Source organism: Triticum urartu, unplaced genomic scaffold, assembly GCF_003073215.2.
Source record: "Triticum urartu cultivar G1812 unplaced genomic scaffold, Tu2.1 TuUngrouped_contig_3633, whole genome shotgun sequence".
Classification (NCBI taxonomy): domain Eukaryota; kingdom Viridiplantae; phylum Streptophyta; class Magnoliopsida; order Poales; family Poaceae; genus Triticum; species Triticum urartu.
The window spans coordinates 1-12,995 of record NW_024114175.1 but is presented as its reverse complement, the minus strand read 5'-3'; the positions used below and the strand labels follow the sequence as shown (position 1 = coordinate 12,995).

Sequence of the window (12,995 nt, the reverse complement as noted above, 5' to 3'; positions counted from 1 at the left end):
GAGGCCAATTTTATAATTTTGGAAGCAATTTATATTATGTTGAACTTAATGTAGTGATGCTACTTGTTACTAGAATTATCATTACCACTTTATAAAAGTATTCATGCTATGTTCACATCTTTATTTATAATTTTGGAAGCAATTTATATTATTCATTGGACTAACATATTAATTTAGTGGCAGAGGCCAATTTCTGTTTTCTAGTGTTTTTAGCTTTTCAGGAATTTATCCAATTTTCGCCTACATCTCCAGTTTTTTCTGGCATGCTAAAGAAGTTGTGTCAAACCGGCCTAAAAATTTCAGATTTTTCCTGATTAGCGATTGTTGCCAAGAACACAAAAGCAATGATAGCTTTTCAACAAATTTATCAGGACCTGCCAGGTTTCTGGTTCATTGGATACATGAGACTAAAACTGGGCAGAACAAAACAAGTCTACCCTTGAGCAAACGAAAATTTCAAAGCCAAGTGCACAAAAGCTAGAGCTAGCTAGTGGCAGCCAGAAAGCCAGAAAGGGCAAGCGCACAAGCCCGCACCAGTTCGAGAGCGAGGCCGGATTAAAGATGTCAGCTGAGTACAACACCACCAAGCTGCTCCTAAACCAAATCAATTATGTTCGCGTGCGTGTGGCAAATTGCTGTCTGATCGAAACAAACACCCGCACCACCCCATTAGACCATCTCCTTCTTGGTTTGCTCGCCAGCCACCTAAGACTCACCGGTCAAACACCCTGCAGTCTGCTTAGGCGTCGACACAGCAATACAACATCCTTGGAGCCGCCTTCATTCGGATCAGTGTAATGCAGGTAACACATATCTATATATGTTGCCGCGGCAGAGAAGGAAGAACAAGTCGCATCACTAGTACTCAAAGTTCATGGCCTGCACACTTTGGACTTTAGATGCCACCAACTGGCATCATCCCTTCAGCTGCACAAGTTACAGAGAGAACCCATCAGCCCAAAATCAGAGGACGTTAAGAAAAAAGCAGAGGACAAGAAATATGGCAGGTATTTTGCATACCCTGAGCTCCATCTCGTGCACAACGAGCAGACAACACCATTAGATTCATGACCACTTACTACTCAATAGACATGACAACAATCATGTCATAACAAACTACCACTCTGAATTCAAGACCATATTAATATTAGCAGAGAGTACAGACATCTAGCAGCTGATTGATCATACCAGGGGCTGAAATAACAAGTCGTTAATTATACCCAACCATACCTCACGCAATTTCAGAAACTTCAACATGCACAAAAAAGAGGTTTATCATGATTCAAGTCTCAAGTATTACTGTCAGACACCGCAAGTGAAAAGTGGGCCTCAATCAGTACAGATTATCGATGCCTCAGTGTGCTGCTTCAACAAACAACAACCCTAGTCATGACCGATTTAGCATGCACTGTAGTGTGGATAACAAGCTGAGAACTGTCCAGACTGAAATGGATGAAATGTGGCCAAACCACATGTATTGAGGCACATACATATTGGTATTAACATAAGAAAAACACATTCCTAGAGTGTCTGTCATAAAAAATCTTTGTCAGACTAAACGCACCAAGTTAAGAAGTAAATCCTAATTGGTCGTTCTGAAGACCATGTCATTCTAGTCTATAAAGATCTCATATAAAAGGGAAAATAGCAAGGCCAAGCAACTCATTCAGAAAGTCACTGGGTCACCCAGTACACCGCGTCAGGCTTGTGACCCACTGCCTCAAACGCCCTTGCAGCATCTGCAAGCCGTCCTTGCCTCACATACATGTGGACCACCTCAGACACGGCGAACTGGTCAGTTTCCACGCCGTGCATGATGACGTTGACATACAATTGCTGGCCGTAGCACATGTGGTTCTCTTATTCTGCGCATACCGCGGGGATAGTCGACAGGGGAATAAATAGCATAAAACTACTACTTTACAGGTTAGAGTTCCAAAAAATTACTGGATATTTTTTTTCTCAAATAACTATCAATTCAGGAGTCGGCTGTTTCAAAAAACCCAAATTCTTCGTTGCTAACATTTTAAACCGGTTTATGACAGGTCGGGCCCGCTCCTAAACAATCCGTTTGTTGACTGTTTTATTTGACCGTTAACTTATTGTGGGATCCACATGTAAGATGTTTCTTCTTCCTCCATTCTCTCCTCTCTCTCTCTCTCTTCTCTCCTCCTTGCCCAAGCTCCAGCACCTCCACCACTCACCGACGACCACCTCCACCACGCGGCCGCGCCCAGGAGCAAGGCGAGCAAGGGCCGCCACAAGCCGCGAGCGCCGGGAGCCGCGCAGGAGCAAGGAGAGGGCCGCCGCGCGCCATGGCGAGGGTTCAGGCCGACGCGCCCAGGAGCACGCGCTGCCGCGAGCTGAACGTCATGGCCAGGGGCTCGGGCTCGGGCCGCCGCGCCCAGGAAGAGGGAGGAGAGAGAGAGGCCGCTCGCGTGGGACTTCACGGCGGTTCCAGCCGCGAGCGCCGGGAGCAGCGCAGGCTCCGACCGCGCGCCATGGTCACGAGCAGCGGCAGCGGTCGGCCGCCTCGCCTCGCGCCTCGCTGGTACGGGCCAAGGAGCACGGGCCTCCACCAGCCGCGCCATGGCCAAGGGCTCCGACCGCGCGCCATGGCCACGAGCAGCTGCAGCAGTCGGCCGCCTCCTTTCGCCTGCCAGCGACCTGGCGGCCGGCGAGCCGCCGGCGTCGTTTCCTCCGGGCGCACAAGTTGCCAGGGGCCCGATTGCTTTTTCGAACAACATTTAGGGACCCGATTGCTTTTTTTAGAAAACTTACAGGGGTTTTCTCTAAATGCGTAAAGGAACAGATTTTTTTTAATTTAGAATAACAAAGGGACACTGACATGTGGGCTCCACATGTAAGGTAACGGTCAAACTGACGGTCACACAAACGGTTTTCTTACATGCGGGTCCCAACTGTCATAATCACGATCAATAGTAAAGCACTGGATGATTAGAGTTTTTTGAAACAGCCGATCTCTGACTTGATAGTTATCAGAGAAAAAAAATATTCGGTAGTTTTTTGAAACCCTAACCTGTAAAGTAGTAGTTTTATCCTATTTACTCATCGACAGGAAGAAGCTACTCCTGGCAACTCCGGAGGACATCATGTCCCTGAAGACGTAGATGGCCTCGTCCAGTCGGCTGTCTTGGTGGCACGCTGTCGATGAAACTAGTCCATGCTGCTTCGGGCACTGGCTCCTGCGAAGAACACCTCATCGTGTGAAGCACTTGCCGCGCACTGTCCTGCCGGGCGGAGAGAACAGCGCTCCGCGCGCCTCTATCGCTGGGCTGCAGACCTCGCCGGGCGTAAGCTGCCTCCGTTGCCGGAGCAACTGGATGCAGTGATCCGTCGTTGTAGAGTACATTTCTTTTCACCAATTAGCACATACTCCCTCCGTAAAGAAATATAAGAGCGTTTAGACCACTACTTTAATGATCTAAATACTCTTATATTTTTTTACAGGAGTAACAATTAATGACTTTACCGAAAAATCATTTGCTAATTTATTCATAGCAAAGCTGGACCGGCCAGCCATTGGAATTAATTATTAACGTCGAAAACTTTGCTTTACTGTCAGGTGTCAAAAAAAAAACTTTGCTTTACTGTTGGTCCAGATCTAATCTCGTTCTTTGCACGAATATAAGCATATAATTTACTGCCAAGAGGGGACCAGGCCTTGTTAGTTGAAATCAAAGGAGCTATTTAGCCTGCTTTTCTTTTCCTTTTGAACACGACCTCTTCAGCTTGCTGATACACATACTCCCAAGTTAAGTAGTATTGGATTGCAGCTGCTCTTTAGTTCTTCCTGCGCTATTCCTCTCCTTGCAGAAGTCTAAGAGGAACATCTACTTCAGGGTAAGATCGGTAAGATCAATCATTGAGTTCACAGGAGCATACTATTTTCATTCCATTTTCAGTTTACCTTTCTGCATGGATAGTCTGTGGAACGGTGCAGCTAGGTAGTACAGTATCATCTTCTTCCAAAACATTTACCATAATGTGGAGAGCTGATCGTCTTCCTTCATCCACCATATGCAGGCGCCAGCCATGTCATGTTGGGATAAGTTCGGTGGAGGGTCACGTAAGAAGCTTGTTGAGGACAGTCGTTGGACAGAAGTAGACATAGCCAACAGTTACGCCCTGTTCATGGGCTACCTGTCCATGGCCGTCAAAGGTCTTGGTTTCCTGGTGCTTACTTGGACCACCGTCGTTCTTCTTGGCGGTTTCATTGGCGACCTGCACAACAATGATTTTTGGTGTCTTGCATTCATTACCCTTGCGCAGACGGCTGGGTTAGTGCCTGCTTGTTACTTCTGCCTAATTTTTCTTAATTCCTGTTTCTGAGTAATGGTATTTTGTTGCTCTGTATTTTTTTTCCGTACAAAGTAATTTGTCTTGTCAAAACTTATCTTGTCACTATCTAACTTGGAGGTATATATGAACAACAGGATCTTCGATGTGTTTCTGACTGAAAAGCTGAGCTATATTGGAGATGCATTTTCTGGCATCGCATATGTTGCATACGCCGGAATGTCGTACAACATATGGCGAACTGTTCATGCTCTGGTCTTTGTCATTTTGTTGTGCCCTCTGGTGGCTGTCTACATGGGTGGGTTGGTAGTTTCGGCCGTGCTTTCGGTGTGGCGTCTTATACAACAAGATTACCATGCTGACGGAGTCAGAAACCTGAAGAAGGCGCTGGTCGTCTTGTATTCCCTTGTCCTGCTCCAGGGTGTGATTTTCTGCTACAAGATCATCAATGGTTGGGCAAAGGGGTCTATAGTGAATGCAGTAGTTGACCAAAGAGGCTTTGATAAGGATTTTCGTGATGGGATATCGGATTACATACGTGAAACAATGATCGGATGTGAAAAGGACCCATCTTCCGTTAAAGGAAGGAACCTCATCACATATGCTGTGGGCCTGATGGAGTCTAAGTCGCCTGACGACTACATTTCCGGGGTAAGGATCCTGGACGCTTTCGCCAAAAAACTGGAGGAAGCAGTGAAAGAGGTCAATGGGGTAGACGACCCACACCAATACACAGGGGAGAATATACTCAAGAAACATCTGATAATGTCTGCACCCTCTCCTGATATAGTCCAGAAGCTACTGCAGACGTTGGGCCACATAAGCATATATGACAGAGAGACGAGGGGGCATGCCGCAAGGGTAGTGGCGAGCATTGCTCACGACATCCATTTGGAGAAATATCCAAAGGCAATTGGCTACATATCTTCCCTCCTTGACACATACGAAGAATACAGTACTCTCCAGCCATATAGGGGAGACTGGCTATACGAGACATATGAACAAGATTTCAAGCAAATATCCTTGCCGGTGAACCAAGATGACATCGTTGAGCAAGGGGACTATGATGTTGGCCTTGCGAAAACCTGCAAGAAGCTGCTGGAGGTTGAGAGAAGTGACCATGACCTTGTGCAGGCGTACAAAAGGCTGGTGGAGCAAGGCTTTCGCATCCTTCGGAAGCTCGCAGCCAACAATGACAACTGCAGAGTCATTTTCGGCACCCCATGTCTGCTGCCAAAGATTATGGCGCCTGTGACCTCCGACCTACTCCACCACCGCAATGAGGATGGCCGCATGAAGCACATTGACAATGCTGCATGTTACAGCATAGTAGAAGGTTCAATGAAGGTGATTGCCCAGCTCATGGCTGCTACAGGGCAGATAGGCACCAAGCTGCGTGATGAAATCTCATGCAGTATGGGATTGATCACAGCCATGAGGATGATTCTCGAGTGTAAAGAATGCAATGAAATGCTGCAGAAAATAGCTATTTGGATTCTCACGCACGTACACCAGGATGAAAATTCCAGTCCAGGGCATGAAGGGACACAAGAATTCATTACGATGTTGGTTGACATCATGACCCATGATAAAAAGTACAAGGAGGCTAGAAGGGTGGTAGCAGCTAAAGCGCTGGTGGCTCTATCATCCGAAACCAGTAGTGCCAGGATTATCATTAAGTCAAATAACAATGTTATTCACAGTCTGACTAGACTGATTGTTGAAAAACAAAGATGCTCACAAATGGCAGCTGAAATCCTGGAAAATGTATGCATTCATTGCAACGGTGATGTTCAAAGCCTCAAAACGCTGAAGGAAGCTATGCCCATTGCGGTTCCAAAGGTAACTTACTGCCATTTGTTTTATTCTTGTATTAACCATCGACCACAATGCTTAATTACCAGTTGTATTCTAGAAAATACTGAATTGCCGGTTACCAAAAATATGGAATTCCCTTCTGACATTGTATTGGCGGATATATGTATCAATATTCTAACGCCGCCAGGGATTCCCTCTTATTTCGAAAAAAATATACAAGTATTCTAGGATTGCATAGTGTAGGTAAATATGTTCCTTTCAGTGTCATGCCTGTCCGGCAAGTTAGAGGATGTTATTAATAATAATTGTACACATTCTTGCTTAACGAATGACAAGCAATGCGCTTGCATGCTTTCGGAAAACTATCATAGATGGTGTGATTCTGCTTTTAACTATTGCCTCCTGAAACCCAAAAATATTGTTTCCATTGCAGCTGCTTGAAGAAATACTTTTCTGGCCAACAGAAGAAAGACATATAGAAGGAACAGAAGTTAATCGGCTGATACCAGAACCCGACGTAGAAAACCAATGTGATGATTCCCCAGATAATGGCCAGGCAAACAACAACTCGTTGTCCGCTCAGCAGCAAGGGTACAGCTCGTTTCGCATGTTATCTCGTTGCGTCACAATATGGGGTGCGTTGATAAGTGCAGATCAGGACTTGACAGATCTATTTACGGAAATCCCCCCTGGAGGCGGTGGAATTAGCTTCGTGATGAAGCTCAAAGAGATCGTTGAAAAACATGAGCTCCCCAGACCCGTCTGCCTGAGAATAAGGAAGCTTGTCTGTAAGATGGTCATATCTATGATGAATCCCAAAGGCAGTTATGTCAATGATGGGCTGACGAGCTTGATGGCTGCACTGTCCAGTGCTTCAGATGACATGTCTATTCTTGATGGCTACATGGTTTTTGGACCAAGGCCTTTTAGAAGTCTTGCTTCCCTCGTGGAAGAAGCGCAGGTGCTTGTGGACAGAAACAAAGAGCTTTTCCAGAGCCAAACCCATGCTTCAAGCTAGTGGTAGTGGAAAGGGTGGTGGCAAAAGCGCAGGTACATGTGAACAAAGAGCTTTTCCAGGGCCAAGCCCATGCTTGTACTAGTGGAGAGGGTGGTGGTGCGAAGGTTGCCAGCGATCTTTTGTTCAGTTGCTCTGTTTAATTAGCAGGCGGCTAGGGATGGCCTGGCTCTTTACTTATGCTTCCCTTTCTGTCATCCTAAAGGAGTGCTCTTTTCTTCTTTTCTTTTGATGGATAAAAAGTGTTTCTTTTGGTTGTAAACATTTTTCTGGGTTGTGTAAAAGAGCGAAGCTTTATAAAGCTGAGCTGTATGCCTTATGGGCTTTTAAATTGAGACTTATCATTGTGGGAACCGTGCTTGAACGGGAGAAACTAATTGGGGGGCACCCTCTGCGGAGGTTACTCTCTATGTCCGCGGAAGCGCTTCAGCGGCTCCACGTGGTGCACCCCAGCTCCGCCATGTATCGCATGATGGACGCTTCCCCTACAGGGACAGTATTTTTCGTTACTTTGGGTTTTTTCCCTCAGTTTTCATGTTTTTTCCAGTTTTTTTGTTTCTCATTTTTTATTTTCAGTTTTCCCTGGGTTTATTTTGTTTCTCTTGTTTTCTTCAGTTTTTATCTGACAGGTGCATGTGTGTGTAGTGCTTTCGCGTGGAGCACAGGTTAGTGTTTCCGCCTGGCAGAGAGCACAGCTGTGCTTCGCGCAGGAGCACAGTTGTGCTTCCTTGGGAAGCACAATTTAGATTGTATTGGGAGTACAGTTTAGTTTATCTTGGGAGCACAGTTTTGCTTCACCGGACGGGAGCACAATTAGTATACTTGGGAGCACATTTGTGCTTCTCCTCTACGATTTAGCGCTAGTTGAGAGCACAGTTTAGTTACACTGGAAGCACAAGTTACTACTAGTTGGGAGCACAGATTTGCATGATTCTTTTTTTTACTGAAACCTATCATCATGAAATCTAGTTTCGAAGATCTCGGCATATGAAACGCAAAGGCGAAAACGGTTCATGATTTGGGCACAGATTAAAGAGATAAAACGTTTTGAAAAAATGAATCGACAAAAAAAGGCACAAACAGTGAACCTTCCATCCTCACGCCCGGGGTGAGACAAACCCATCAAACTCTCTAGTTGCGACAAGTGGCAGACCACATAGTGTTGGGGAGCTAACCCTCTCTCCTGCCACTCCAGTGGCAGCAGCCACCCACTCTTGTGTTGAAGATCGTCGAAACGTCTTACTCCCTGTGGGAGGCCGCGTGTATAGATGATCTTACATCTGGAGGTACTTGTCCCACAAATCTGCGGCCGTGCCATAGGCAAGTATCCTCATTGCAGCCGTGCACTTCTAGTAACCAGAAACCCAGTGGTTCCAATGGCATCCTTCATGATGAGGACCATCAATGGTAGATGCGATTGAACACTTGTCGTTGCATCCGAAATCGATGGCAGAAATATGGCTTGTAGTTGAGAACATGCTCCTCCCACGCACCACCGTGTTTGCAAGAACCGCCCTAAGTTGTTTCATCCTCATATTCCTCCTCCTCATCCAACGAAGACGACTCCATGAACTCGTTGTGGAAGTACTCGTCTGAATCCATCGTGTTTGCTTCAAAGTAAACAAGAACCTCAAAAAAGTTGGCAATGGCATTTGACCAAACACTGTCGGGCGTGGTTTCTGCCATGGACGGCGGCGGCAGGTAGCAGAGGATACCCGGGTTGCGGCCGGATCCAGAGTGGAATGGCAGCAATGTCCAACACGAGAAGGCACCTGGGTGGAGCGACATAGGTCCGACAAGGCCTGGGCAACGGCCAGGTTGGTAAAATAGTGGCGTCGGTCACCGAGGAAGCGGATGCAGAGCACATGCAGGGGACTCCCCTACATTTGATTCAGGTTTGTGGGATTTCAGACATCCAGACCAATCCAGACAAATTTGATGACCGCCAGGTGGATGAAAAAACCGAACATTTGCGGGCAATTTGGTGATCGGTGTTAGAGTTGCCGTAAGAAGTGTCGCACAACAATGCATAGGTGTGGCGACGCTATGTAGTAGTGTCCTTTATTGTTTAATTAATCTATTTAACCGATCTAAAAAGTGAGTATTCCCATCCCTCCCCCATCTAGAGAGGGGGGGGGGGGGGGGGGGGGGGGGGGGCTCGTGGCGAACGCTATGTAGACGCGCGAAGGAGGGACTGGATGGGGTAGTTTAACTTCCACTATCCAGACATAATGCGAAGGTGATAATAAAGATCCTACTATGATTCTAATAAAAGGTCTTCTACCATTACTAAAATGTACAGCAGAGTTAAGGCTTGGCTGAAACTTGCTTAATTATTCCTACCTGACTTCAGAAGATAAGTCTTCCGCCTCCAAAGAGTCCTGTGAGCTGTGAATTGTGATCGCCATCTACAGCCCAATTGCTAAACCATGTCATGGCATAGAACTCTTCCTCTGCAATCACAAAATAAAAAAAACGTTCTCTTCAAATCAATTCAAATATCTTTAACATCATTTCCAAGCATGAGTATATGACAGAATTTTTTAACAGAGGCAGAGCTATGTGTTAAGCTCCACCACTGCATACGAAAGTAAGCAGTAAGTGCCATGAATATATTCCAAACAGAAGTTGTTGCAAGGCTCGGCAAGCAGAATTACTTGCATAATGACATTGCCAAAGATAGTGGCAGTAAGTGGCTAAAGCAAGGCATCGGAGATGATATTTTTCATGGCCTTTCTCTTCTATTCCCTCTGTTCCATAATGTAGTGCCTAGAGATTTTTGCGAAAGTCAAACAATACAAACCATATTTATAGAGAAAAGTAGGTACATCTAGAATACCAAATACACATCATTGAATACATCATGAGTTATATTTTCAGAATGTACATGTTTGGTACTGTAGATGTAGACAGTTTTCTCTATACACTTGGTTAAAGTTGGCAAAGTTTGACTTTCACAAAAATCTATAGCACTACATTGTGGAATGGAGGGAGTATATGATTGTACTGTTCATGAAGACATCACATTATGGTCATACCTGTGGATGAAATAAAAGGTTTCTTAGATACATGCAACTAGTCTCACACATTTCTGCATCAGTATATCTGAACATGAAACATCAAACATTACATGATTTTCAAATACCTTAATCACCTGTTGCAGGCCAGAATAGATGTTTTCCAATTGCTAGATACTGACCTCCACTTAATGCTTGCATTCCATGCAGGTTAGTCTTCAACTGCATTTATATTGAAGTACAGATTATTAGCGCACTGGCATTTTGGTTTGCAAATGCATAAATGTAGCATGCAGCTAAATGAACAAACACACAGATAAAACACCAAAAGGTGCTCGCAATCTATTCAAAAGCGCCTATGTCGACTGTGCGATATTGAAAGAAAAGAAATATTACTGTCTATTCTCAAACGCTCCAATGTAACACCCTCATTTTGCCTTAAACTTCTATCAGAGTGCAAGATATGTCATCAGCAGTGACAAGAAAGTGAATGAACTAATCTTGAATTGGCTATCCAAAAAAGGAATAATCCTGAAGAATTTGACAGATGGATTTGCATTCAATATCATGCAACAGTTACTGACTATTGATTATTGTCGATGTGGACTATGTAGGAGAGGGCGAGAGGCCCTAATATTATAACAGAAATGAACCTAGATCGTAGTTCTGCCTTCTACAGCAAGATAACGCATGGCATAAACTGCACAAGACATACACAAACAAAACATGGGGACAAGCTATGCTGAGAGTGACAGGAGTGGTGATTGGCAAAAGAAAGAGTGGTTTAGAGATGATTCACACAAAAATTCTGCAAAAAATGTGACTAAGATGTAGGGTTTACCAAAAAAAAGAAGAAACAAATCATGTCAAGTAAACTAAAGAAATATAGGTCAATGCAACACATTGACAAAAAACCAACCGATGATAACTGTGTCACTAGAATGTTTTGATAACTTTAGACAATATGTGTATCAATAAATGTTTGGCTTAGATCAATGGTCAAGCGATATAAATAAGGCAGTTAAAGAAAGATAGAGATGACATCAAAGTATATATTTTTTTCAATCTGAGTGAAATGACCATTATTAAACCTAAGCAAACGTGCATGTAAAACCGCTAGTTTCAATGATTGGATAATGACGTGCCATAATCTAATTTCCAGCAATATACGTCACACTATATACATACACACAAATAATGCAGCAAGCCAAGTAAATCCTTATTGGCCGTTCTGGAGATCATGTCATACTAGTCTATAAGGATCTCAATAAAAAGAAAATAGTAAGGTCAAGCATCTCATTCGGTAGGTCGCCCAGAGCACGCCGTTCTAACAACATTTAGTCCAGGAGGATCCATTCCAGCAGGATTGAGATGTCCTCTCCTCCCTAAGGTACACCCTTTTTACTCTATAAAAATGTATTCCCCTTTCTTCGGCACAGATCATACTGTAGATGTGCAGTGCAGCAATCAACGATCTCATTCGGCAGCTCACCTGGAGCAGGCCATTCCAACCACATTTAGTCCAGGAAGATCCAGTCCAGCAGCTTTCATCTGGTACATCATTCTGGTGGCCTCTCTGTACCGCCCACCGCGTGCATACCCCATGGCCATGGCATTCCAGCACACAGCGTCAGGCTTGCCACCCACTGCCTCAAATGCCCTCGTGGCATCTGCAAGCCGTCCTTGCTTCGCATACATGTGGACCAACCCAGACATGACGAACTGGTCTGTTTCCACGCCGTGCTTGATGGCATCGCCATGCACTTGCTGTCCATAGCACCTGCAGTTCTCTGATTCTGCACATACTGCAAGGATAGTAGACAGGGAGAAGCTGCTCCTAGGGACTCCAGAGGACACCATGTCCCTGAAGACATAGATGGCCTCGTCCAGCAGTCCGTCTCGGTGGCAAGCTGTCATGAAGCTAGTCCAGGCTGCCTCGGGCACTGGCTCCTGGGAACAACACCTCATCGCCTGAAGCACTTGCCGCGCACTGTCATGCTGATTACTTGCGATGTACAGCTGCAGCAGCGAACTACCGGTATCACCGCAGACTCTCTTTGTCTTGATGACGAGGGCGTGTACCTGCTGACCAAAGCCCCTTAGTCTGCCCAGCCGAGCACATGACCGCAGCACTGCCACAATGGCATGGCCGAGCAGATCACCAGCGAGCCCCTGTTCTTCTTGGCACATGCGGGTGAAAAGCCTTATCGCTTCGTCGTGGAAACACCCATCGGAGTAGGCCGACACCATGGTCGCCCACGTGATGCCGTCCTTGACGGGAATTTCGTCGAACACCTTGCGGGCGGCCGCCATGTCGCCACAGGTCGCGTAGGCGAGTAGCAGCCGGTTGGCCAGCGGCAGGGGGAGGCCAGACGCGGCGCGTGTGGCGGCGACGTGGGCGTGCACGGCGGCTACCTCGGCGGCATCGACGGAGTCCCTGAGGAGGGAGACGTAGACGTCCTCGTCGGGCGCGACGCGGAGCAAGCCCATGAGGCGGAGCACGTCTCCGGCGCCCGAGGACGACCCAGAGCCAGAGGACGCCGCGCCCGTCGATGGTTCACGGCGGTCGTCTGGCTTGCCGTTGGTGGGGGCGTCGTTGGAGATGGGGAGCCTTGGGCGCGGGAGGAGAGGCGGCGGCGGCGGTGGTTTAGGCGGCTTCGGTAGGGCCAACAGCCGGTGCGTTCTTGTTGATGTCGTGGCCGGGGAAGCAGAGGCGCTGATGAGCAGACCGCGGCGGCGAGAGGGGCGCGGGGCCGCGGCGGTGGTGCAAAGCGGCTTCGCCGGGGAGCAGCGCGCCATGTCCAGTCGCGACGGCTTGCTCAAGT

General features: G+C 46.5%; 2 protein-coding genes across 5 annotated transcripts; one reads left to right on the top strand and one right to left on the bottom strand.

Moving 5' to 3' along the window:
* Nucleotides 1–331: 331 nt before the first annotated feature.
* LOC125527343 (pentatricopeptide repeat-containing protein At1g31790-like) lies at nucleotides 332–12,989 on the bottom strand. 3 transcript variants are annotated; one of them, XM_048691869.1, is made up of 5 exons: nucleotides 11,663–12,989; nucleotides 10,299–10,392; nucleotides 9,811–9,922; nucleotides 9,497–9,606; nucleotides 332–927 (listed from the first exon to the last, which is right to left on the bottom strand). In XM_048691869.1, the coding sequence occupies exons 1-2, from the start codon at nucleotides 12,967–12,969 to the stop codon at nucleotides 10,389–10,391; spliced, it is 1,311 nt and encodes a 436-aa protein (XP_048547826.1). In that variant the 5' UTR covers nucleotides 12,970–12,989; the 3' UTR covers nucleotides 332–927; nucleotides 9,497–9,606; nucleotides 9,811–9,922; nucleotides 10,299–10,388. The 3 variants fall into 3 exon arrangements, with proteins under 3 accessions (XP_048547826.1, XP_048547825.1, XP_048547827.1); XM_048691868.1 differs by lacking the exon at nucleotides 9,811–9,922; XM_048691870.1 differs by lacking the exons at nucleotides 332–927; nucleotides 9,497–9,606; nucleotides 9,811–9,922 and adding an exon at nucleotides 10,009–10,191.
* On the top strand, nucleotides 3,622–7,506 carry LOC125527342. 2 transcript variants are annotated; one of them, XM_048691867.1, is made up of 4 exons: nucleotides 3,622–3,864; nucleotides 4,048–4,301; nucleotides 4,458–6,162; nucleotides 6,572–7,506. In XM_048691867.1, exons 2-4 carry the CDS (start codon nucleotides 4,057–4,059, stop codon nucleotides 7,154–7,156), a joined length of 2,535 nt encoding a protein of 844 aa, XP_048547824.1. In that variant the 5' UTR covers nucleotides 3,622–3,864; nucleotides 4,048–4,056; the 3' UTR covers nucleotides 7,157–7,506. The 2 variants fall into 2 exon arrangements, with proteins under 2 accessions (XP_048547824.1, XP_048547823.1); XM_048691866.1 differs by having other exon boundaries at nucleotides 3,622–3,873.
* Nucleotides 12,990–12,995: the final 6 nt, after the last annotated feature.

Excerpts from the sequence above, each read along its gene's own strand:
- LOC125527342 (XM_048691867.1), top strand. The coding sequence starts at position 4,057 with ATGTCATGTTGGGATAAGTTCGGTGGAGGGTCACGTAAGAAGCTTGTT. Across the intron at positions 4,302-4,457 it reads ACCCTTGCGCAGACGGCTGG|GATCTTCGATGTGTTTCTGA; the intron begins GTTAGTGCCTGC and ends TATGAACAACAG. Across the intron at positions 6,163-6,571 it reads TGCCCATTGCGGTTCCAAAG|CTGCTTGAAGAAATACTTTT; the intron begins GTAACTTACTGC and ends TTTCCATTGCAG.
- LOC125527343 (XM_048691869.1), bottom strand. The coding sequence starts at position 12,969 with ATGGCGCGCTGCTCCCCGGCGAAGCCGCTTTGCACCACCGCCGCGGCC.